This window comes from Macadamia integrifolia, chromosome 14, assembly GCF_013358625.1.
Source record: "Macadamia integrifolia cultivar HAES 741 chromosome 14, SCU_Mint_v3, whole genome shotgun sequence".
Lineage (NCBI taxonomy): Eukaryota > Viridiplantae > Streptophyta > Magnoliopsida > Proteales > Proteaceae > Macadamia > Macadamia integrifolia.
Window position 1 is genome coordinate 21,417,410 of NC_056570.1, and position 27,433 is coordinate 21,444,842.

At 39.7% G+C, this 27,433-nt stretch overlaps 1 protein-coding gene across 1 annotated transcript; it reads left to right on the forward strand.

The window, feature by feature from the left end:
- The first annotated feature begins 236 nt into the window (after positions 1 to 236).
- On the forward strand, positions 237 to 27,433 carry LOC122061497 (protein TPR1). Its single transcript, XM_042624771.1, has 26 exons — positions 237 to 426; positions 572 to 701; positions 830 to 1,009; positions 1,122 to 1,235; positions 1,395 to 1,553; positions 1,795 to 1,969; positions 2,066 to 2,195; positions 2,873 to 2,988; positions 3,146 to 3,281; positions 3,413 to 3,522; positions 3,903 to 3,972; positions 4,051 to 4,124; positions 4,209 to 4,304; positions 4,403 to 4,495; positions 17,238 to 17,365; positions 17,498 to 17,732; positions 17,824 to 17,991; positions 18,094 to 18,189; positions 18,455 to 18,607; positions 18,695 to 18,805; positions 18,901 to 19,077; positions 19,182 to 19,310; positions 19,396 to 19,491; positions 26,153 to 26,335; positions 26,418 to 26,593; positions 27,058 to 27,433. The coding sequence occupies exons 2-26, from the start codon at positions 622 to 624 to the stop codon at positions 27,269 to 27,271; spliced, it is 3,399 nt and encodes a 1,132-aa protein (XP_042480705.1). The 5' UTR covers positions 237 to 426; positions 572 to 621; the 3' UTR covers positions 27,272 to 27,433.

Genomic DNA, 27,433 nt, shown 5'->3' on the forward strand with positions numbered 1-27,433 from the left:
GTTGAAACTTAAGAAAGCGACACGTAATCTCACCCGACATTGTCAGAAATGTGGTGGACGTTATAATGAATATTCGGTAGATTTGAGTCCGTGGCTTCGGTTCCGGAAAAGAATCACGCCTCTAGTCTAGTCTCAATTATACGTTACTGGACTTATCAAATTATAAGTACAAGGGCTTATCAGTGATAAGTCGGTGGAAAAAGAAGACTCCTGCAAAACGCATCGAAGAAAGCGAGGAAAGTCACTTCTCTCTATCTCTCTCCTCTTTATCTTTTCTTCCTCTTCTTCTACTCCGCAGCTTTTTTCTTTTTCGAGCTCTGGTTGTGAGATGGGAGAAGAAACCCTAGAGTAGTTTCCTCGAATTACGAGCAGTTTCTGTCATGAAAGCAACGAGTTTTGGGTGTAATCTAGCCTTTTCAGTCTTCTGTGAGTTCATTTTTACGTTGTGTTTTCAATTGGAACAAAAAAAAAATCCATTTTATCCATTATTCTTTTCTGTTTTGATTGTTCAAATCGAAACCCTAACTTGTAACCACCTGTTCTTGTGATCTCTTTGGTCTGAGCTTTTTAGAGGATATTGCACAACGCGTAATCAAAATTGAGCTTAGTTTGGGGAAGAAAATGTCGTCTTTAAGCAGAGAATTGGTGTTTCTTATACTTCAGTTTCTCGAAGAGGAGAAATTTAAGGAGTCTGTGCACAAGTAAGCTGCTTCTTCTTCTTCTTCTTTGTCAATCTCTTCTCTCTCCCTGTGTATTTGTGTATATGTATTCATATGTTTGATTCCTTTCTTCGGTGTTTCTTCTATGATTTGGTTTGGTTTTGAGGTAGGCTTGAGCAAGAGTCGGGTTTCTTCTTCAACATGAAATACTTTGAAGAGAAAGCACAGGCTGGTGAGTGGGATGAAGTGGAGAAGTACCTCTCCGGCTTTACGAAAGTAGATGACAATAGATACTCCATGAAGATCTTCTTTGAGATTAGAAAGCAGAAGTATCTTGAAGCTTTGGATAGGTGAGTAAGATTTTATGCAGCTTCCTCTTCCTTTTAGTAATATATAATTTCTACAAATTTTTTAATAATTGACTTTTATAATCTATTAATTCACTGGCGTTTGTTGTGTCAGGCATGACAGAGCTAAGGCTGTAGAGATTCTAGTGAAGGATTTGAAAGTGTTTTCGACGTTTAATGAAGAATTGTATAAAGAAATCACTCAACTTTTAACACTGGATAATTTCAGGTAATTTAAGTCTTCTTACTGCCTGAATGGTATTTTACATGCTGTCAGTTCATATTTCTTAATACCTGATTATGGTATAGAACTTGAACTGGCTATATGAGAAAAAAGAAGAGTGAAATTAAAATAAAAATTTCATTATTTATTTTGCATTTTATGCAGGGAAAATGAACAATTATCCAAATATGGTGACACCAAATCAGCACGTAGCATAATGCTGATAGAGCTTAAAAAACTGATAGAGGCAAATCCTCTGTTCCGAGATAAGCTGGTCTTTCCCACTTTAAAGACATCAAGGTTGCGAACTCTAATAAACCAAAGGTAGTGTTGGTACTTTAGTATCCCAACTTACAATTCTTATTTTTGTCTATTTGCCTCGACTAGAAAAACTTTTATGCTTTCTTAATACGGTTCTGCATCGTAATGAATTCTATGAAACACACAGACATATGCCTTCCCTGATTCCTGTTCGAACTTATGTTTCCACTTCCACTGATGATTTGGTTTCCTCTGTTTGACCGTTTTTAATTTGGCTCCTGGCTTGCATGCATGGATTATGCAGTTTGAACTGGCAGCACCAGCTCTGTAAGAATCCACGGCCGAACCCAGACATTAAGACCTTATTCACTGATCATACATGTGCACCTCCTAATGGGGCTCGTGCTCCTACTCCAGTCACTCTGCCAGTTGCAGCAGTTGGCAAGCCTGCCACATATGCACCACTTGGATCACATGGCGTATGATATCATGCCTCTTCTATTTTATTTTTTAGATGGAGGGCATTTATGTTTAGAGTGCAAGTGATTTTCTTTTTTCTGGTTTTATTGGTGCAGCCCTTTCCACCTGCTGCAGCAGCTGCCAATGCTAATGCCTTGGCAGGCTGGATGGCAAATGCAACTGCTTCATCATCTGTCCAATCGGCTGTTGTTGCTGCGTCGTCAATTACTGTTCCACCAAATCAAGGTCAAAATTCTACTACTATTGCAATTGGTAACACCAGAATTTGAATGACAAAACCGAAGTCCTAAGAAATCTGTATAGACTAGCTCAATTTTCTATGGAATTGGGGATGAGTTATTTAATTATTTTTGTTGTCCATTTTGTGATGATTACCACATCAAGGCTGTACCAATTTGCTTCTTATCCTCCCTCCCCAAGCTAAGAATGAGATGATAATGATGAGAATGGATTATTTCCTCTGTTTGCTTTTACAACTAGTTAATATTTTGTGCACTTTATAAGAGAAAATGTTCTATAAATATGGCTTAACTAGGGAAAAAGGAAACTATGTTCATCAATAGTTTCCCCATCTTCTTTATGTATCTTCTAGGGAAATATTAAAAAATTGAAAAACTGATGCAGCCATTCTACTGACTCAATGCCAACTCTTTTCCACAAGCAAAAGAGAACAAGGCGAGAATAATCTGTTCCACACTTCCCAAGCATGTTATGTTTGTGGGAAAGAATGACAGATTTGTTACTGCTTTTATGTTTCAAGTGATTCACCAATTAAACAAGAGAAAAGTGAAACCAGTTTCATATAGCTCAACCATATTCTGGTAATTTTCATTCAAAAGCTTAGTGATCTAGTTTGCATGAATATATGCTGAAAATTTCATCATTTTCTGTGTTATGAACAGTTTCAATTCTTAAGCGTCCAAGAACACCTCCAAATGCTTTAGGTATGGTTGATTACCAGAATACTGATCACGAGCAACTAATGAAACGTTTGAGGTCTGCACAACCTGTTGATGAGGTAATAATGAAGAGCTCCGAGCCTTCATAGTAGCAACTCTGGGATAATGTGAAATTCTTCTGATGGTTATGCTTCGGAGTTTCTTGTTGCTACCTTTTATAGTTTTATTCCTTGACAAAGCATGTGATTGCTACTCACTCTTATATTTTATATTTAGGCGACGTATCCGGCCCCTCTTCAACAAACATCATGGTCATTGGATGATCTGCCTCAAACAGTAACTTGTTCCATCCCTCAAGGATCCAATGTCACGAGCATGGATTTCCATCCTTCTCATTACTCTCTGCTTCTTGGTATGGAACTATATAGTTCTCTATTGTGCTGCTTCACCTATTCCTAGTGAACATGTAGGGGATCTCATCTGTTATTTTTTGATGTCCATGCAACGTATTTTCTTATCTGACCTCGATTTTTGTTTGAATAGTTGGTTCTGGCAATGGAGAAATTACTTTATGGGAAATTGGGTTGCAAAAGAGACTGGTGGCAAAGCCATTCAAGATATGGGACATGTCAACGTGTTCATTACAATTTCAGGTTCTTATTTGCATCTTTGCTTGTTATTGGAGTAAAAAAAAATCTAAAATATAGTGGGCCGCTGGGCCTACTTGTTTTTTGGAGGAGCTGCTTGTATACGTAGTTCTTCCCATGGATGTGAAGTCTTATGTTCACTTTGACTTTAATGGCATCATTGGTGCTTATTAGTACTGATTGTGACCATATAGGAGTTAGGAAGCTAAACTCCAGTATTTATGTTACTTCCCCTCCCCCCCCCCCTCCTTTTGAGTTTGCAAAACTCTGGAGTAAACCTGAAGATGCGAGAGGTGTCATCACTGTTATCTTGTTTTTGCAATCTTTGGAGGATTTAGAGTGCTTCTGTTTGAAAATTACAAGCTATAATGGAATGTCTCTTCCAGACTGCTATCGTCAAGGATTCATCAATCTCTGTCACTCGTGTAACATGGAGTCCTGATGGAAATTGGATGGGTATGTTCTTGTGATCCATTGATGTTATTAATCAGGTTGATGTTGGTATTTTCTTACAGTTGTTATTTTGTGTTGCAGGGGTTGCATTTACAAAGCATTTGATTCACTTATATGCTTATCAAGGGCCTAATGATCTCCGCCAACAGTTGGAGGTGTGCTTTTAAGCTTTTGTTACCTGTTCAATAAAACAAAAAACGTTAACTGTAGCTTGAACCATCTGAACTTCTCCCGTGCAGATTGAAGCTCATGTTGGTAGTATAAATGATCTAGCATTCTCTCATCCAAACAAACAACTTTGTGTAGTAACTTGTGGAGATGATAAACTTATAAAGGTAAGAGCAAAAAAGTAGATGTACTTGTGCTTTACTTTGGTTAAATAAAATATATTTACCTACTTTAAATGAACCCATAAAAAAAAAATCGATAACAGGTTTGGGATTTGAGTGGAAGAAAGCTTTATACCTTTGAAGGCCATGAGGCACCTGTTCATTCTGTATGCCCTCATCACAAAGAGAACATTCAGGTAAATTCCTTCTTTAATTTGGTAATGCACATTTAACAGCATTTCGATTTATGTTATTCATTTTGTCAATAAAGTTTCCATAAATATATAAAGAGATCCTCTTTAAAGGTCCACTATTCCACTTATCTAGGACAAGATATTCCCTTAGCTGAAGTCTAGATGGCTGGTCCAAGTTCTCTTTGTCCTTTGAGAGCCTTTAACTAGCACTCGCTCACCATTTGTTTATTCACTGCTGCTGTTTCATATTACTAGACCTTCTCAATTTACTTGTTTAAAGTAAAAGAATAAATAATGGTTGAATTAAATTCAATTCATCTTGTCACCTACTGGTGCTACCATCCGTTCATATAAATGCAGTTGCTTCTAATATATGGACATAGGATTAGGTTAATTATCCTAACCCTAGTGGATAATGGGAACAACACGGGATGCACTTTAAATAATAAATAAAAAAGGAGTGACCCTTGCAACCCATAGACACTACTTGGTTCAAACACTCATGTGGCTACTTGTCTTTGTGAAGATAATGCTGCCCCTTGGAGTGGAATATGTCACACCCCGCCTCCACTCACCTGAAGGCTGGTGACATGGACACGCACATGTGTCCACAATCCATCCAGGATCCACGATGCAATACTTAAGTGCATAAAATTATGAAATGATTTTACGATCACAAGATAATAATAATAGTCAAATTTACATGATGTAGGGGATTCCTAGGTGACTAGTTTTTCTACAAGATTAACTAACCAAGTAGGGTAAACTCAAGGGACTTGGGTTGGACAGGGTAAGAGAAACTCAGCAAACAAGATTGACATGCAAGTAAAGTGAGATTAATGAATAATGTAGCAATGAACAATAATAGTCTGAGCATAAAAGCACATAAACTCACTCAAGCTTTAGGTGGGAGTATGGGGTAGGAAACATGGCAGCAACTATGTGTTAAGTTTAGCACGAGTCAATCAAGACAATAAGCAAACTAAGTAAACCAAACAATGCCTAAAATCAACCAACTAATGAAAGGTAAAACAACAGAAGTTTCTTTAGGAAAACAATAAATATCGGCTTAAAATAAAAAGTATATGTTCAGATTTCAATGGGGACTAATGGAGGTAATGGGCGGCCAATGAATGTAGAACAGGGGGGTTCTTTACTTACCTTCTTGCTGTCTGAAGTTTGAGGAGAAGAGAAGAACTCGAGGTCCTCCAAAATAAAGAGTTGCAGTCCAACCTACTTGATAAAGAACAGCAGTCCCGATTGTTGGTGAAGTTCCAGCAGCAATCCAGTTGGGGGTTTTCTCGATGGAGATAATCTCTAATGATGGTGAACAATTTCTGCAATAGGGCGGCAGCAACAAGAAAGACAGAAAACAGAAAAGAGAGGGATGAAGGACGAGACAGGGAGAAGGAAAATGGGAGAGAGAGCCATGAGAGAGAGAGAGGAGGCGAGAAACAAAGGGAGACCCTGAGTGAGAGATGAGAAGAGGGGGAGGGCAGCGAGAGAGAATTCGTAGGGGGGCTTGGGGGCTGTTTTGCCTTCAATAATCTTCATTCATTAATTAGAACCTTTGGCTATTGGCCTTATAATGTACTTATAAAATAAACTTCTAAGAAAAGGAAAAGATCCAAACAGAATCTGCTAAATAAAGAGTTCTATACTTTAGGAAACAAATAAGAGAAATAATAAAAAAAGAAAACAAAATCTGCAAAATACGTAAGGAGTCCTAACCCTTTAGGGAAATAAAAATACTACTTAATTAAAACAAATTTATTTCATAACAGAAAAACATAAAATGGGTAAGGAGTCCTCTTCCTTGCATTAACTGCTAATGGGGCCCATATACTGCTGCTAAAGTTTTTGCGTGGCTCTCCAATGGTGGGCCCCAATCTGATCTTAACCATCCAACCAAATAGAGTCCAGGTTGGATGGTTCTCTGTGCCGCCTCCTCTGGTAAACCCTAAAGCTTGGGCTGATGTCCCCATTAACTCTCCCCGGCTTGAAAGAATTCACCACCGGTGAATTAAGACTCATGTGATGCTTAAGCAGATCCGGGTTCAGTTGATGGATTTCTTGCACTGTGATCCAAGTGTTGTCAATTTCCGGACGTCCTCGCCATTTTACCAAGAACTCTCTAAAACCTCCTGTGTGTGTGTGTGGATACAATCCTCTCATCAATGATTTCTTCAACTTCTTCAGTTCTCCTCATGACCTTAGGTACAAGTGGTAAGGAAGCTGGGGGGAAGTGGTTAGGTTGGTTCAGTAGTATCATCAAGGGTGAAAGGGAAGTCCTCAAGGTCATCAAGGTAAAAGAGGGTAATGGTAGAGGCACCATGGTATGGGACAAGATCTTTCACATTGAAAATATTACTGATTTCCATACTAGCTGATAGATTAAGGACATAAGCATTGGCACCTATCCTCTAAAGTACCTTGAAAGGACTTGTGCTACGAGCATGTAGTTTGCTCGCTTTTCCCTAACAAAACGTTGCGGCTTAATTCTAACCATCATCATATCGCCCTCTTGAAACTCTTGTAGCCTTCTGTGCACATCTTCCTTTGACTTATATTGATCATTGCTCAATGCTATCTGTCTTCTTATACCTGCATACAAATTATGTATATGCTGAGCAAAAGACTCGGCTGACTGGGAGGTCCTGGAACTAGACACAACTGGGATAAGGTCTATGGGTGCCCGGGGTTGGTATCCTGAACATATCTCAAAGGGGGACAGACCAGTGGTATGGTTCTTAGAACTATTATATGCAAACTCAGCCTGACTAAGTACTCGATCCCAACTGGTAAGGTATTCTCCTATGAGACAACACAATAAATTCACAATAAATTCCCTAAACTCCTATTGACAACCTCGGTCTGAGGGTGGAAAGTGGAGGAGAAAGGGAGCTTCGTGCCCATCATCCACCATAGGGTCCTTAAAAAATGATTGGTGAACTTAACATCCCTAACGGACACTATGGTGAGGGGCAACCCATGGTACTTGACAACCTCATTAAAGAAAAGTCTGGCTACTATGGATGCATCAGAGGTCTTAGAGCATGGGATGAAATGGGCCATCTTCGAGAAGCGGTCCACAATCACATAAATAGAATCATGGCCTCTCGAAGTTTTTGGTAGACCAAACATGAAGTCCATGCTAAGGTCCTGCCAAGGGGAATGGGGAACGGGTAGGGGAGTGTACAAACCTGTGTTTTGCTTTTGTTTTTTTGGCAGTTTGGCATGTCCTACACTGACTCACAACTCTAGCAACATCCCTCTTCAGTCCTGGCCAAAAAAATCGGTCCTCAACGAGGGTGATGGTCTTATCTCGACCGAAATGGCCAACGACTTCCCCAGCATGCAATTCCCAGATCAAGAAATCTCAGAGTGAAGTCCTAGGAATACACAATTTGCTTCCTTTAAAAATGAAGCCCTCCCTGAGTAGGTAATCCGAGCGGTTGACCGGGTTGCCTTCACTCAAGGAAGTGAACGGCTCACTAAAATCAGGACAGGTGGAGTATTGGTCCTTAACTCGCTTGAACCTTACAACCTCTACACTCATTGCCTGGAGTAACCCTAGCCCAACTCCTAGCATTGGTGTGACTAAGGAACATGTTCACCCGACTAAGTGCATCTGCAACAGTATTCTCGACACCAGGTCTGTGCTTGAGTACAAAAGTGTACTCTTAGAGAAACTCAACCCACTTGGCAGGTCTCTGGTTAAGTTTCTTTTGGGCACTCAGGTATTTTAGAGCGTGGTGGTAAGAGAATAGGACAAATTCTTACGGTAAAAGGTAATGTTGTCAATAGCGGAATGATTGGACAACCGCATAGAATTCCTTGTCGTATGTGGAATATCGTTGCCTAGCTTCATTAAGCTTCTCACTAAAATAGGCAACAGGGTGGCCCTCTTGTCCTAGGACACCACTTATTCTAATACCAGATGCATCGCAATTCACTTCGAAGACCTTAAAAAAATCCGGGAGGCGCAAGACTGGAGCTTCTGGAGCTTCAGTTATAAGCTTTTTAATCTCATTAAAGGCCTTCGTAACACTCTTAGACCATTGAAACTCCTTTGTAATGCAATCGGTGATAGGAGACAATGGAACTAAACCGGTAAATGAACCTCCTGTAGAAAGTGACTAAGCCATGAAAGCTTCGTACCTCATGGATATTAGTTGGCTCAGGCCACTCTACAATCGCTCACTTTCTCAGGGTTAGCAGATACTCTCTGAGTTGACACAACAAATCTTAGGAAGATGACTTGATCACTCATGAAGGTGCACTTCTTGAGGTTGATATAGAGTTTCTCTTGTAAGAGTACATGAAAAATCTTCTGTAAGTGATCCAAGTGGGAAGATGGGGTCTTACTATAGATGAGGATGTCATCAAAGTAAACCACTAAGAACTTGCCAATGAATGGTTGAAGCACTTGATTCATTATCCTCATGAAGGTGCTAGGTGCATTTGACAAGCCAAAAGGCATGACTAACCACTCAAAGAGGCCATCCGTCGTATTGAAGGCTGTCTTCCACTCATCTCCAGGCCTAACCTTAATCTAGTGGTACCCGCTCTTGAGATCAATCTTCGGAAAGATTGAAGAGTTGACCATCATATCCAACATGTCATTAAACCTAGGGGTAGGGAACCTATACTTGATGGTGATCTTATTGATGGCCCTACTATCAACACACATACGCCAGGTGCCATATTTCTTTGGTGTGAGTAAGGCAGGTACATCACACGGGATAAGGCTTTCCCTAATGAATCCCTTCTGCAACAGTTCATCCACTTTCCTTTTGAGTTCGGCGTGTTCTTTGGGATTCATTCGGTAATGGGGTAAGTTTGGGATAGAGGATCCTGGAATTAAGTCAATATTGTGCTGAACGTCATGTATAGGCAATAACTCATCAGGTAGTTCCTCAGGGAATAACCTCTCGAATTTCCTCAACAAGGGTCGCACTTCTCTAGGAGCCTCAGTGAATAAGCATAACCTATCGGTATTACTCTGTATGGCAACTAGAGCATAAATCACCCCTGACTCTTGACACTCTCCTTCAAATTGTTGATTTAAAATGTTGAGTGTTTTGGTGGGGTTGTGTTTGGATGTACTTCCCTTGTGTTTTGGAACCCTAACTTCCTTAGGGGCACTGGGGGTCAGTCTAATTTTCTTCCCTTTGAACTCAAAGACATAGGTGTTGGACTTCCCTTAATTTGTCACATCCCAGTCATATAACCAGGGTCTACTGAGGATGATGTGAGCAACATCCATCTCTAGGACATCACACCGCACTCGATCCTTATATCCTGCGAAGTGTAGGGGAATTAAACACCTCAGATTAACGGGAATGGTGGACTGATCAACCCAAGCAACCTTGTAAGGCTTGGGTTGGGGTTCAGGTTTGAGGCCCATTCGAGCAACAACGCTCTTGGTGACCACATTCATGCAACTCCTACTGTCTATGGCAACGCAGCAGTTCTTACCTTGATGACATGTGTAAGTGATGAAAATATTAGTTTGCCGTCAATCATCGCTACTCTTAGGTTGTGAGACCATGCATTGCACAATGCCAAGCTTGAGGTCACCGGCCTCCTCGGTGTCCTCATCAGATATGGTCTCATCTGGTCTATGGTCCTCATACTTATGGTCCTGAAAACCCTTTTGGTCACATTCTTCAAGGGTCTGCTCTCCCACATAAAGATTCCTATTGGGATACTCTCTAGAGAAGTGACCAAACTCGCGACACTTGAAGCACTGTTGTTGCCCACTACTCTTGGGTGCTTCTCCCAAAATTCCTTTACCCTTGTTGTTAAATTGACGCTATGGTGCAGCAGGGGGTTTTGGGAATCTAGTTGAGCATTGGGGTGGTTTTCTAAATTGGGACTCCCCAGCTTTGAAGTTCTTCCTCTGAGAATAAGTTCTCATAGAGGATTCCACCTCAAGGGCTATCCTGAAGGCCTGTGGAACGTCTCGCACCAGGTGAGGTGCCATACGAGACTGAATTTCGGAGTTGAGCCTCGTAAGGAATCTGGATGGTGTATGCTCAACATCCTCCCAAATACGGCTTTTAATTTTCAATTCATTAAACTTGCTCATGTATTCGGTCACAGACAACTTTCCTTGCTTCAGGGTATTCATTTTATTCAACAACTGGAGCTTATAAGTGATAGGCAAAAATACCCTCTTGACCCACTCTTGCATTTCTACCCAGGTGGTGATTGGCTCAAGTCCTAGGTGGTCCTCCTGGTACTCTAGGTCTGTCCAGAAGTCCTGGACAACTCCAATAAGCTTGAACTTAGCAAATCGGTAGCGGACTTCCTCTAGCATATCATAGAAATCGAAGTACCTATCCATCTGCTTGATCCAATCCAGAAGGATCCTAGCATCAATCTAACAATCGTAGGTAGGGGCATCTACCTTAATCATTCGTCTGACATCAAAGCCCCTATCATGATGTTCATAACCCTCATCATCTCCATATTGGGTTTGGCGTCTTGGCTGTGGCCCTCGACCTCTACCCCGATCCCTACCACGACCTAGGCCTTGGAAGTTATACCCTATCTGGTCATAACCATCAGTCTGGTTATTCTCGTTTACTTCCTCAAGGTTAGGGCCTTTACCCCTAGGTTTAGTGCCAGTTGTGTTATGGCCTTGCTGTCCATCTGGGTTTTGGGCACTTGTCTCGAGGGCAGCCAACTTATCGGTAAGGGCTTGGAGATGGGCAGCTTGTGTTTCCTGTATGGTTTGGACGGCTTTCATGAATTCAACCAGTTTCTCAAATTGGACTGAGGTGCTAGGAGGGTCAGACATATCCTGGTATGCTCTACCACTATGAGTGGACATAAAGAGATGGGCAGCCAAGGTACGGTTGTCACGAAAGACTCAAGGTCTACCCAGAATCTCCAATTGAGACAAGTAGTTAGCCCTTCCAACCTTGAGGTCATAAATGTCCCTCTCAAGTATGTGCTTTTGGAGGGAATATCGCCCAATGCTATTTGTTCCCACCAACTTAAGAAAGAAAAGGGTGTCCTCTAATCTATAGTAACACTCTCTTAGCTCAGACTCGACTATGGACAGGTTGTGACGGAGACTAAACCTCAGAAGGTAAGATATGTAAACAAGGGACAACAGTACCTAATTATCCTAAACCTAGACAAAACCATGCTCTGATACCAAGATGGTGTAGGGGATTCCTAGGTGACTAGTTTTTCTACAAGTTTAACTAACCAGGTAGGGTAAACTCAAGGGACTTGGGTTGGACAGGGTAAGAGAAACTCAGCAAACAATATTGACATGCAAGTAAAGTGAAATTAATGAATAACGTAGCAATGAACAATAATAGTTTGAGCATAAAAGCACATAAACTCACTCAAGCTTCAAGTGGGAGTATGGGGTAGGGAACATGGCAGCAACTGTGTGTTAAGTTTAGCACGAGTCAATCAAGACATTAAGCAAACTAAGTAAACCAAACAATGCCTAAAATCAACCAACTAATGAAAGGTAAAACAACAGAAGTTTCTTTAGGAAAACAATAAATATCGGCTTAAAAGAAAAGGTATATGTTCAGATTTCAGTGGGGACTAATGGAGGTAATGGGCGGCCAATGAATGTGGAATAGGGGGGTTCTTTACTTACCTTCTTGATGTCTGAAGTCTAAGGAGAAGAGAAGAATTCGAGGTCCTCCAAAATAAAGAGTTGCAGTCCAACCTACTTAATAAAGAATAGCAGTCCCGATTGTTGGTGAAGTTCCAGCAGCAACGCAGTTGGGGGTTTTCTCGATGGAGATAATCTCTAATGATGGTAAACAATTTCTGCAATAGGGCAGTAGCAACAGGAAAGACAGAAAACAGAAAAGAGAGGGATGAAGGACGAGAAAGGGAGAAGGAGAATGGGAGAGAGAGCCGTGAGAGAGAAAGGAGGCGAGAAACAGAGGAAGACCCAGAGTGAGAGATGAGAAGAGGGAGAGCGCAGCGAGAGAGAATTCATAGGGGGGGCTTAGGGGCTGTTTTTCCTTCAATAATCTTCATTCATTAATTAGAACCTTTGGCCATTGGCCTTACAATGTACTTATAAAATAAACTTCTAAGAAAAGGAAAAGATCCAAACAGAATCTGCTAAATAAAGAGTTCTATACTTTAGGAAACAAATAAGAGAAATAATAAAAAAGAAAACAGAATCTACAAAATACGTAAGGAGTCCTAACCTCTTTAGGGAAATAAAAATACTACTTAATTAAAACAGATTTATTTCCTAATAGAAAAACATAAAATAGGTAAGGAGTGCTCTTCCTTGCGTTGACTGCTAGTGGGGCCCATATACAGCTGCTTGAGTTCCTACGTGGCTCTCCAATGGTGGGCCCCAATCTGATTCTTAACCATCCAACCAAATAGAGTCCAGGTTGAATGGTTCTCTGTGCTGCCTCCTCTGGTATACCCTAAAGCTTGGGCTGATGTCCCCATCAATACATAACTAGTAAAGTCTAATAATATTTACCGTATTTACCAAATGTTTTCGCAGCGGAATATAAATTATAGTTATGCCCCTAAGGCTACATCTGATATGTAAACAAAATAATCAAAAGGGAAGATGACACTCTCATCCTCAGCGTGCTCTGAAAGCACAATCGTTGCATACACAACCATCCTCGTGCATGACCAGCTCCTCGTCCCAGAGGTCACCTCTATAGAGGGATGGCTCCTCAACCATAGTCTCTGAAGGCTTCCCTGAATCCACATCTAAAAAGGGGGCAACAAAGGAGGTGAGCTTCCACAAAGCCTAGTGAGGGGTACACACAAACAATCACAACATTCCATAAAAATAGAGACAAATATAAATGCTCAACCACAACAATATTAATGAAATTAGAAGAATGCAATGACATGATCCGGTTATTAACAAGCAATCCTAAGCAACAAATTCTAAGTCCAAAATGGGTATTAGTGCTACTGTAACATAGGGGATATCCTTGATTCATCGGTCCGGAGAACCCCTTCGGCCTTCCGGTGATATATGCTAGTTGTGAGTCAGAAGCCTGCAAGTTCTGGTCCGGAGAACCCCTTCGGCTACTCGCAAAAACCCCTAATGAATAATCTCACCCTACAGCCACGGTCTCGATCCGGAGAACCCCTTTGGGTCATCTGAGCTGTAGGACAGTCACGGTCCTGGTCCCTTCAGGTCTTCATGCTGTGCTGTGGGATAGTCAATACATAAACCCCTATTGGCAAGGGTTGTAGCACCCGAGTTATTTTCCTAGCCCAACACATTCTAAGTCCATATTGGTGTTGGTGCTACTATAACATAGTTGTGAGATAGTAGCCTGCATGTGCCAGTCTGGAGAACCCCTTAGGTCACGGCAAACCCCTTATCAATAATCCCACTCTACAGCCCCGGTCTGGTCCAGTCCGGTCCGATTCGGAGAACCCCTTTGGTTGCCCGAGCTGTAGGATAGCCAATACCTTAACCCCTATTGGCAAGGGTTGTAGCACCAAGGTGGTTATTCTCCTAGCTCAGTGCATTCTAACGTGCCACATTCTATATGATAGTTATACTTATACACACACCATCATACCATTATACAATATCACATTCACCAAATAGAACAAGTTTATAATATGCAAACATCATGTTATAGATAAGAATATCATCAACATCCACAATTTAATATTTAATCAGGAAACAATTTTAACATGCAACTACCATGAATGCACGTATGGATGACATGTTATAAACATTCTATAAAATAACACAAAATCCTCTCACCTCGAGTCCTAGGTGATGATGGACAGCCGATGGCCTCACGCCGCGTTGTCTCGTCACTTCTTGGTTCTACTCCTAGGATTCACTTCTTGGTTCTACTCCTAGGATACATAAGATTTTCAAGAGAATAAATCATTCATAGAGAAATGAGACTCCAAGCACATGTTCTAGCTTCATTCCCTATTTCCCTTTTTCTTTGAAATCGTTCTCAAATTGGGGTTTTATGAATACATGGCTAATTTATATGTGGGGGATGTTCACCTACCTCAATTAGCTTAGTTTAAGTGTAATTAATAGATTAGTTAAGATAGGTTTACACATACACCCAAATTCCCCAAAGTTCAAGTCGCGACTAAGCTATATTTGGGGATTTCGGTTGAAGGTATATGTGGTGACCATTAATGGCTTATGTGGTCACCCTAAACCACTATATATATTTAATTTCATTTTCCCCAACCCAATTTTGGGTTTGAATGGTGGGATGTAGAGGGTTTGAGAAAATCCCACCATTTCTAGGGTTTAGTTACCCAAATTGGGGATTTTAAGTGGGAAAATCATGAAGGAGAATTCATAGACCGAAATTGATCCATCAATCTTGCTAGGGTAAGCTTCCTAGACTAGACCCCTATCCCAATTTGTAGCCTTGACAAGAGGGAAGGTGGGTTTTAAGAAATTTTCCCGTTTCTAGGTTTTGTGTTGCCCAAATTGGGGTTTAAAGTGGGGATTTCTTAAAGGAAGGCTCATAGGTTCAAATGGAACCATTGATCTTGCTAAAGCAAGTCCCCAACATCAAATCCCCCCTCCTAATTAGTAGTTTTAGTGAGTGAGGAGGTGAGAATCAATTGGAGTTTCTCTTACCTAGCTTAAGAAAGAGTGGAAATGAAGAGAGAGAGAGAGAGAGACTACTTCCTGTAAGGTAGGGAGAGAGATATGGTTTACTTTAAATGGGTAGATGCTCCCTTTGCTCCCCTCTTCTTCCTCCCCCTCCCTTGCTCTTTCCCTTCTTCTTCTTCTTCGTCGTCTCCTTTCTCCCTTTGTCTTGCTTTTAGTTTAGTAGGAATGAAAAGACTAGGTAAGGACTTCTATATAGAGTCACTTAAGTTAACTAAGGGTCGTTTGGAAAAATAATAGGTTTCTACCCTTTACTAGTTTAAACTATAATTTGAGATAACGGGCCCACCTTGGGGTGTCTCAATATATTAATCTATTTATAATTATGTTGTTCTATCCTTGGGATTGGGTTTGAGTTACGCGGGTGCGAGGGATCAGGCCCCATAGCCAAATAACCCGATTTTGACTGGTATAACTCACTGGAGGTTTTCACTGATGAAATCCGAATTGGTCCCTATGTGGAAATGGATATTTAAGTTGAACGGGACCTTTCTAAGGTGTTTCCAGTATGTAGGCCCCACCCCTTGGTGCATTTTACTATTAAAGCTCGGGCAAGTCCACAAGTTACTAGTGGTTGTCACCCGGGTTGCATTACCTATGTCCAAAAGTTTAAATTTGGTCGGGATTTTGGGCACGGGTGTAACAGAATATGCTCATCTCTCTTTTTTGCTGAGTTATTATGATGTCATAAAATATCTTAATGTCAAGGTAAAATTTTATACTTACAAGTCTTCTTATGATGGGGACCAAATTATTAGAGAAATTACTGTGGTCTTACAGTTTGACTAAAACCTATTGGGTGTTTAAGTAAATTTTACTAGCATAAATGACAAAGGTGTGTCTTCCAATTGATGCTCTACCACAGTTGGCATGATCAAGCTTTATGCAACGTGTTAAAATTTTTTGAGCAGTTCTCCCACTTGCCCCCCCTCCCAGAGTTGCAATTATCAAACTGTAATTCCACTATGTCAATATATTGGAAATGCCAAAGTTATTTATGAAACAATAGTGGCATTATGGGCTATGGTTTGTTTCAGGTGCAAAAGGATTCATTCATTCATTCAATTCTATTGCTTGATAAATGGAATATTCAGAAAAGTTTTCGCTCCTATGTTTTCAGAAATTTAGTTATAAGATCATCATCATTATTATTAGGGAAAAGTTTGTTTTCATGGCCCCGCGTTGATAAGCTAGTCAACCATTTTTGAGCCATGTTGACAGTTGGATTGGCCAACTGACTGTTGGATTAGTTATACACCTTATGGATTAACCGTGTATTAAATTTCAGACTTGGGTTCGATCAAATAGCCTCTCATATGTGTCCATTCATCTTGTTTGTCCCTATATTTTCAAAGCTTTATTTTGCCCCTTCGCAAACTCTGTTTTTGCTGAAACTGACTTGTAGGCAGGAACCATTTAGCAAACCCGTCTACAGAAATTTGGGTTCCATTTGATCTTCAAAATGGGGGAAGGAGTAGATTGAACTATAGAATCACCACCAGCTTCTTATTTACAACATTTGGCAGACTGAGGCAGCCCAGTGGGTTCTACTTTGTCAACGAGGAAGATGAAAGATGCTGTTTAGACAGTGGAAGCGATAGTGGAATACGTAGAAGGTGTAGTAAAAAATAAGGGGAAGGTTCTAGCACCATGCCAAATGTGTCCAAAAAAGAACAGCAAAGCAAAAGAAACATGCCCAAAAGTAAACCAACCCCTTGGACTGCTACGAAAAACACCATCGGATTTCAAAGTAGCACGATCCAATTCAAAAATTTCACCCAATTGAGCGCGTCTAGCATAATTGGGCCATTTAGCTGTTCAGAAACCTTTGCCCTATTATTATTCTTTTTTTTTTCATTGCGAACCTTATTTGGCCTGTTGGCCCCCATCTTATGTCCTCGATTCTTGCCTAAGGGTTCAATCCAGTGTTTTGTCATGTAACTCTGATCTTGATAAACCATCAAATATTTCCAGATAAAACCTATGTGATTTACAATATATAGTAAAGATTGTGCTCAACTATTGGCTATGGAACTACTTGATCTAGAAACTAGGAGACATGTCACAGTGACATTTATGCTTTCTGTTTAAAATTTGCAGTTTATTTTCTCAACTGCTATTGATGGGAAAATCAAGGCTTGGCTTTATGACAATGTGGGCTCCAGAGTTGACTATGATGCTCCTGGACATGGGTGCACTACAATGCTTTATAGTGCTGATGGAAGTAGGTAAGATGAGTGAAAGTTCAAAACTTGGGAATATTAAAATTTTATTTGGATATAGAAACATGCATAGGAGCATTCTATGATGCATATGATGCAGTAGATAGTAGATAACTCACAGTTGAGCCGTTTTTTCAGATTGTTCTCTTGTGGAACGAGTAAAGATGGTGATTCTTTCCTGGTTGAATGGAATGAAAGTGAAGGAGCAATAAAGAGAACTTATCTTGGATTTAGAAAGAAATCAAATGGTGTTGTACAGTTTGACACAACACAAAATCACTTTTTGGCTGCTGGTGAAGATCATCAGATAAAGTTTTGGGATGTGGACAATGTAAACATTCTCACAAGCACAGATGCTGGGGGTGGACTCCCGGTAGGTATTGTTTTAATTTTCTTTTATTATCCACTTGTAAATGACCTCATTTTTAAATCAGACCCATGCATTGTTGCTGTGATTGCTTCAGAGTCTGCCTCGCTTGAGATTCAACAAGGAAGGAAATCTTCTTGCTGTTACCACAGCAGATAATGGCTTCAAGATACTAGCAAATGCTGATGGTCTCGGATGTTTGAGAGCATTTGAAAACCAGTCCTTTGAAGCACTGAGAGCACCAATTGAACCTGCTCCAGTTAAGGTTGTGATCATCCTTTTTATCATTCTCATCATCAACATCAGATGTCTTTGTCATGTGTGATTGACCGATCCTCTTCTCTTATATTCTGGTTTTGTGGTTCAGGTTTCTAGTGCTGCTGTTGTTAGTAATATCAATACAAATATGACACGACTGGATCGCTTAGAGAGAAGCTCTCCTGCAAGGCCTAGTAATATGCTTGTATGTAGGACAGATGCTCTAATGTAAATTTTTATTTATTTTTTTGATGACACATCATGTCTGGGACTGACAAATATGGCCAGGCTCGATAAGCCTTATGCCAAGCCTGCTTGATTAGATCAGAGTAGTATTAGTTTCTACCTGTCTTGTTGGTTCTTAAGCTAGATTTAATTTGTAGCTTTTATCTAGAGAGTTTGCTTTTATGACCTACTAACTTTTTTTTATTTATGTGCATTCATATAATGTTACCAAATAATTTCTGAAGAATGGGGTTGATCTTACGTCTAGATGCATAGAAAAGTCAAGGTCTTCGGATGACATATCTGAAAAAACCAAACTGTGGGAGTTGACTGAAATTGTGGATCATGGTCAATGCCGAGTAGTTACCATGTCTGAGAATGCAGATCCTGCATGCAAGGTGTGCCATTCTTAAATCTTTTCCAATTTTTTCCCACATATCACATATATCAACTACCTAATTGATTAATTGTCCCATTTTATCTAGGTTGCACGTCTTCTTTACACAAATTCTGGTGTTGGCATTTTGGCTCTTGGGTCAAATGGGATTCAAAAACTATGGAAGTGGGGCCGCAGTGAACAAAATCCAAGTGGCAAGGTAATTGACCTATACATATTTATTATTTTGTGTTCCAAGATAGATTTTCTTGATATTTTTAGCAGAAGAGAAATCTGAACCAATGAGGGTTAAAGGCCACAGCAAGTGTTGCTCCGCAGCATTGGCAACCAAGCAGTGGTCTTCTTATGACTAATGATGTCTCAGATGCCAAACCTGAAGGAGTCCCATGCATAGCACTCTCAAAGAATGACTCATATGTAATGTCCGCTCGTGGGGGGAAAGTTTCACTTTTCAACATGATGACTTTCAAGGTAATTCTGTATGTTTTAGATATTGTGTTTGTATTTTTGCTGCAACCTCTGTCAATGTTGAAACCTTTTCATGTGATGGGGAATGGAATTGTATTGGCTTGCAGGTGATGACAACATTCATGCCCCCTCCACCTACATCAACCTTCTTAGCATTTCATCCACAAGATAATAATATAATAGCAATTGGAATGGAGGATTCTACGATCCACATTTATAATGTTAGGGTGGATGAGGTAATTAGCCCAGACCCTCTGAAAAGGCTTATAGTGAGATCGTGAACCCTTATCACGTGGAGGTAATAAATTGTTTTATTGTCAGGTGAAGACAAAATTGAAAGGTCACAACAAGCGTATAACTGGTTTGGCTTTTTCCACCAACCTTAACATACTGATTTCCTCTGGAGCTGATGCTCAAGTAAGTTTTGCGTATGGACCGCCTGCTAATGTGTGTATCATGTCATATACATATCAGGCTAACCAGTTGTTAAATATAATTTGTTTCTTGAACTGTTGTTATGTTGCTTAAAACTTTCCTTTTTGCCTCAGCACCTCTCCCCCCCCCCCCCAAAAAAAAAATATTTGGGTTGGGGCTATGCATTCCATTCCCTCTTAATGTTATCCAACTGTCAAATAAATTAAATTGCAAACGTGATGGATCTTATTATTGAGTTGTGTACCAAGCATCTGTGGGAATGCTTGAATATATTTTGAATTCCATGTGGTGATTCTAGGTTGAGAAGTACTTAATTTTCCTGACTTCATTAAATGGGCTCTTGCCCATACCCTACTTGCTGTGAAGTTTTGATAACCATGTATATAACAGGAAAATTACGCTGTCCCCTTTTCTTCTTTTTTTTCCATCTGTTGCGTGCCTAGCTACTTGCATGTAACACGTATTCTTAGTTGTAAAATTTATATATAGTACTTTTTTATTATTAGGCATTTGTCTATGTCTTGAAGTAATTTCTCTTGGTAACAAAATTGCAATCAGTTGAGATAATGAAGATTCATCGTGCTTAATTCTCTGTCTAGAGAACTCCAGTAGAACTCCTGGTGCAACATAAGCCACATCTGGAGGAGACTTAAATGTTTGTCCTTTCACTCATGGGTGTGTCTGGATCATAGTTTGAAAACTCGGCTATATATCGCTGAAATTTCAGAGATTTTGAATTGGCCAAGTTGAAATACAATATGACTCAGAGAATCGATAGTGTTTCAGTTGAAGTTCAGTGTTTTGCCAAAATTTTGACCCTCTATTGTATCATTTCATCGATACGGTGCAACAGGGTATTTATATTTCGTATGTGCTTGGTCGAAATTACGACCTAACTTGAGCTATTTCGCCTGTTTTGCCCCTTTTCTCTTCGGGAAGAAGGGAAACCCACATTTTGGCTTATTTTTGCCACCTTCTTCTACACACTGCTGGAATACGGTTTTGGGGGTTACCATGTCACTCCAACAACATATATTGATGAATATTTGGCCACATTCAACAGTTCAAGGTATGAACTTCTTCCAAAATACCCAAAAACAAAAGTTGGTGATAGAATTTTATATGTCAGGCTCCAAAGACCAATCTACTGCCTCATGGTGTTAGATTTTACCATCGAACAGAACATATTGAGTGTCGGACTCGTCTAATCTGCCGAAGTTCTCAAAACAGCTGAACCCATCTGCTCTTCTTCACAGCTGGTCATTATTCCTCTTCCACACCAACAATGCGTTATTTAGTGATGTGTTGACCAACTGAAGGTGTTGACAACACACACAACACCTTGCTCGATAATCTCTACCTTTGCAATTGTTGGCAATACAAACTGCATTCCACATGCTTTCAGAAACACAGCCTGCATCAACACATGAATACACTCTATAGAATCTCCCTGAACATCATAGTCTTCATATTTCATATGCTCTCTCCCCTTTTGACAATAATACCAAAGGGCACAAAATAAACTCCCCCCTAGTCCATACAGGAGTAAAAGATGTAACAGATGAACAAGCTCCCCCTTTCAGTATGCGCTTCTGCGCACTTCAATGATTGGGATGTGTTCCCACACCCAATTTATTTTGAGGACAATTACAAGCCTCCTTGCGTAATGATTGGGTAGAAGTAGATATATATGTATCTTGCTCTGCTATGACCTCTTTTCATATAGACTGACTGCTTGAGGTTTCTATTTGGGCTTTTGTTGCGGTTGCCTTTCAGAAATTTTCTTGTCTTGTCTAGCTCCATGATTCCGATGTATTCTTCCTTGACAATGCTTCTATGGAGACACCCTTCTACAGTTTCTTGCAATTTTCCCGTACATGTGGTATGCAAAGTATTCCACGAAATGCTCCATAAGAGGTGAAACATGTTTTCTTCTTGGACAGCCCTTGGCCCTGCATTGTCCTTGCAGTCTAAATCTCCATGACCATACCCATTGCATGTAAAGCAACTACCTGGAATATAAGAATTGAACTTGGGTTGTGGCCTTTACCATATTGTGTGAACCATGTACCTCCTTTGCCTCTGATGAGTGACCTTGCTGTAGTCATCATGGTTCACCTTTCTTTCTTTTTTCACTTATATTGGATGGGTTCTTTTCTTCTCAATCCTCACAGGATTCTCAGCTGTGCCCTTGCCCTACTCTTTGGTCGCTGCATTCATCTATATTCCTTGCCTTAGTTGAACATGCTCCTTCAACAAAGCCTACCCAATCTTAATGTGAGCGGGCCTTTGACTTTTCAAGATTTCATTCAGCTTGACTATTCTTTCTTTAAGTTCACGCAGGTCACACGATTCTTGATTTAGCTCTGTCACTTGTATTCTCAGGTCTGGGATTTCTTTTCCAAACTTGTAGCTGTTCTCATTCTTAAAGATGAGTTGGGCTTCAAGTTCATAATAAGCTCAGTTGCATCTCTTTGGTTTTTGAATTTCTTCTTATGTCTAATCTTTGCACTTAGTTTAGTTGGAAATGGAGCAAGAATTGATTCAAGAGAGGAGAGGAGTGAAGGTAAAAGGTGAGAAGAGAAGAAGAGAAGATGAGGGGAAGAGAAGAGAGGAGAAGAAGAGAGAAGGAGATGTGCAACCGAATGTGGGAGAGAAAATATTCTTCTCCCCTATTTGATTTACTAACATGAATTGAGAATTACATACACCTCCATAGGGATGTAACATGTAAAAAAAGTAAAATTACAACATAAGACAACAAGATACTAAACTAGTGTCCAAACTATTCTTATTACTAAATCTAACACTCCCCATCAAATTGGAGAATAAATGTCCTATGTTCCCAGCTTGCGTAAAATGGCATTAATCTGATGAGGGATGAGCCCCTTGGTGACGATGCAGTCAATTGATTGTTTGTCTTCACAGAAGGAATACTAGTGTAGAACTAGAATCACAAGTGATCCCAATCCCAGGCAGGATCTTAAAATCTGGCTGAATAGGGAGAAATTCGAGAACTCATGACTTGTAGCTTAGATGGAGCTGAAACTTGGAGTAAATGAAGGTCCTAGATGGGTTAACAAGACCTCAAAAGATGAGCCAACTCCAATGGTTAAATTGAGAGTTATGTTGTTGACATGAATTAGGAAAATTTGACAACTTTCGATATCTTGAGATTTCAGCCTCTGGTGAACCTCAAATTTGGAGCAAAGATCCCTTATGTAATGCACAAATATTCTTCGAAAGATAAGCCTCAACTGATGGCTAGTTGGGAAGTTATGCTTGAAGCATGAAAAAGGAAACTTTATGGATGTTCTGCAGTATTAGCAGCTAGAGGCATTCAATTGGCCCTTTGATGGAACTTCTGAACTTCAACAAGCTTGTAATGATCACTCAAACACTCTCTCACAGCAAAAAAAAATAAAATTAAAAAAGAAAGAAAATAAATAAAATTGATGGAGAGTTGAGAAGGGTGGAAGAATTAGGGAATTGGCATCTCAGGCCTCTGGTTTTGGGTATCTCACTCCTTAAGGTAATAGCTATCTCAGCCATGAGTAAACACTCAATTTTTATCAACTTCAATCTCCATTTTCATTATGATCAATGTGTTTTAAATAAGCCTTGCAAAAATTGGACACAAAGAAATAACAAAAAAAAGAAACTAATGGACTGAAGTACGATTTTATAATTTGTGTCTAACTTACTAACCAAGCTTAACAAAATTAGAAACTAGCAGCTAATTTCAAAAATGAAACTAACCTAAGTTACAAAATAGAAACTTCTTTGACTAATAAAATAGAAAACTAACAATCTCACTAAGAAAATAGAAACTAATTAAAGTAAACTAAATAGGAAACTAAAAAATAGAAGATTTCGACCCAAAAGTATTGTTCACGGGAACAGTGACTCGTGTTACTGTACTGTTCACGTAACCAGTGTTTTCTGACTCTTGTTTTACTCTTCTTCTTCAAGCTTTGATCCACATCAAATACAATTATACAAATGTAGCCACGGTCGATCTTCTTCTTGATGAAGTGTCGGTCCACCTAATTTTTTTTGTCATGTTGCACAAGATTGTGTGCTATACTTGTGGCAGCTCTTTTATCACAGTCTCATAGGTGCTTTGGTATTATATCCCAACTCTTGAACCAGCCTTCTCAATCATAGGAGTTCATACACTCCATGAGCCATAGCCCTGAACTCTGCCTCTGCATTAGATCGGGCTACAAAATATTGTTTTTTGTTTCTCCATGTGACCAAGTTACCTCCCAAAAATGTACAATATCATGATGTAGACTGTTTGTCAGAAAATAACCGAGCCCAATCTGCATCAATGCAGCCCTCTATCCTCATATGGTTGTGCCAAACATATAATAGTCCTTTTATTAGGGTGTATCTCAAGTCAATGAGGATAAGATACACAACATTCAAGTGCCTACTCTTAGGGGAATGCATAAACTAACTCATTACCCCAGTTGCATAGGTGATATTTGGGCAAGTCGAAGAGAGATAATTCATTAAAAAGAACATCTTGTCCTACTTCATCTCTGAACACTATCTAATAATTCAGTAAAATGAAAGGGAAAATTCTTATCAATCTATACCTAAGCCAAGGTCATAGCTTGCCAAACAAAGCGGTTCTTTGACAATCTGTTTTGGGGGTTTGTGTTGGATATGTATGTCCATCAAACCCGGTTTATTAATAAGACTGTTATTTTCATTTATGCATGACATTTATTTATTGGGCTTGTAATTTGTTCCATGGGTTTTCACCCAAAATTATTCTCGTCTAGGGATGGGACTGGACATCCTGTTCACATGTTCGTTACATTGTATGTCACCAGGGATGTGATCCCGATACATAAATGTAAGTACACATATTGTGTGTATATAGAAAAGAAGCTGGTAAGAATCTTGTATGTACTACTGTCAGTTGTGTGAGGACGAGATTCGTACCCGTCGCTTGACCTTTGACCTAAGAGATCCTATTTGTTGCAGTGTTGTATCACGTGTTTTGGTAAACCAATGGTTGACGTCCAACGGACTATATATCGGTATGCTGGACACATGGTCCCACGTTGTTAATGAAAGAGATTGTCAACATGGGATCCACTGCCCTTAATTGGAGAATATCGATGAGAGAATGGCTGTACTTGATCGAACAAAAATCTGGTACCAGTGTCATTTTTGTAAATTGTTTATGAAATTATTTTCTGATATGAAAAATAATATTTTATTTAAAATATTTTTTGGTATCCGATCACAATTCACGATCATAGAATCTCTGAACAAACATGTACAATGAGTTGGGGTTAAGGCAGTATTAAATTACATGCCCTATAGCTTATTATGTGATATTGAAAAAGTGGAGAACCTTATATGCAAATTAAAGGTTTTAATTATGCATGACAAAATTTGGGAATATTAAACAGTTAATTTTCTTTTTTTTTGGGAATTGAATAAGATATAATTGGATTATATTGTCTCCCATAATGGTAAAGATAGAATCCCTTTATGATTCTACCTTTTCACTATTTAATAGCAATCTTAGAATTGGATATCTAGTACACACACACAAGGAAAGTTGAATCCCAGTCAAACAAGGCAACCAATCCCTAACCTGGGGATTCTTTATGGGTTACTTTATTAAAGCAAGCAAAAGGGGGAGAGGACATACGTTTTTGGCTTTCCCCTCCCAATTTGTTTGTCTTCTCTCTCCCTCTCCTTATTTGTGTTATTGAGAGAAAGGATTTGTGAAACCCTAACCCTAAATAGAGAGCGAAAGTGTGTGTTAAAGTATTGGAGATTCCGATTCATTAAAGGGGTTAAAGAAATCGATTCCTTGCATTGCTCGATTGTTGAAAACCTATTATCAGGAGGAGGAACTTCACTTGCAGTTCTAAGGTAAAACGTTTCATTCCCAACTAATTATTTTTTGTTTGTACAATGATTTCGAACGCAAGAGATCACAATCTGATCCCATCCGCTGCGCGATTGGGTTTCCGCCAACAGTTTGGTGCCATCATAATGGTTTGCCTATTTATTTGGAATGCTACAATTCTTCAATGAGCCCCTTTTGTTCTTTTGCCATTTTATTGACATCATTATTCATTTTTGGATAGATATGACATCATTATAATTATAAATTGTGGTCCATGTTTGTGCATGAGATTGATCTTGGTCATATAGGATCATTTTCTACATTTTTCTGTTGTGCATATTTTTTAGGTGCTTGTGGAGCTTTCAGCATAAAAGTAGAAGAAATATATATTTTTTTCCCTGTTGGTTGTTTACACCGACTTGATGAGTTTTTGTTTGTCGTATTTGTTCTCTTGTTCTATCTTCCTGGCCCATGTAATGAGTTATTTTTGTCCGCCATATCTTCCCTTCGTGGGCATTTCCTTTATCATAATTTTGTTTGTATATTTATATACAACTTCTGTCTTGATCGTTTTCCATGTAGGCGCATGCAATTGGGTCCGAGTCAATCCCATGTACCTGTTGATTGTACTTCTATTGTTGTTTAGAATAGGAAACTTATATAGATAAATTGCCAAAGTCCATTTTGATAACTAAAGGGAGAGAGAGGACAGTTGCCAATTGATGCATTAGATTGTACTAGTCTAACATTTCTTGTGTGCAGCTTTGCATCTGGAACACTGATACATGGGAGAAGCGGAAATCGATTTCAATCCAACTGCCTGCAGGAAAGGCTCCTATTGGTGACACTCGAGTACAGTTTCACTCTGATCAAGTCCGCCTATTGGTATCTCATGAAACACAACTTGCAATATATGAAGCCTCCAAGATGGACCGCATTCGACAGGTGGGAAGCTTCTCTCAACATGTGTCTCTCTGTGTGTGATAGATATGACAGATAACACATTCTTACTGGCCTGTCTTTGCAGTGGGTGCCACAAGATGTACTTCCTGCACCCATTTCTTGTGCAGCATACTCCTGCAACAGTCAGCTTGTTTATGCTACTTTTTGTGATGGCAATATTGGTGTTTTCGATGCTGATGGCCTGAGATTAAGATGTCGTATTGCTCCGTCGGTATATCTGTCCCAAACAGTGTCAAGCAGGTCAGTTGGGCCATCTTGCCTACCCTCATTCTTCCATGGTTCTTTGTTCTTGGTATTCTAGTTTTGTTGAATGCTTCTGTCAAAGTTTATGAATGATTAATGGATATCACCAGACTGCAATTTTTTCGAGTGGTCATTTGATTGATCAGTATGAAAGCTTGAATAATTAGTACTCTGGCTATTCTTGTCCTATGTTATCCCCTACAATCAGCGTCTTTGTTTATCCAGTTGACAAGAAATCTTGCCTTCAGTGTTAGTGTTGAATTTTGGTACAGATGGCAGTCAGAAGAAGTAAGAGCAGCTCTTTTGTCTGCCCTTGTACCTTATCATTTGTTGTCACCATGAACATCTCTATTTAATCTTATGAAAAATCTTATGACCATTTCCTTTGGTTCAACTGACTCTGTACCTTTTCTTTGGTTATGCAATCTGCACCATTGAAATATGTGGTGTTTTTGTTGCAGCAACACTGTATACCCCCTTGTTGTTGCGGCACACCCTCAAGAGCCAAATCAATTGGCTGTTGGGTTAATTGACGGATCTGTGAAGGTAATAGAGCCTGCAGAGTCTGAGGGAAAGTGGGGAGTTACAGCTCCTGTAGATAATGGGATACCCAATGGCCGGACGGCAGCATCATCAACCACTAGCAACCCAGCTTCTGAACAGATCCAAAGATGAGTATCAATGTAATTTATCTCAATTTGTATTTTATTAGTTGTACAATAGTGGGTTTTTAACCTTAATTGTGTGCCTCAGGGAGTACAGAAATGGTTAGACCAGGATGGCATATGTACACTCTGTTATTGCTTGTAATCAGTGTCACATATTTATTCTTTGAAA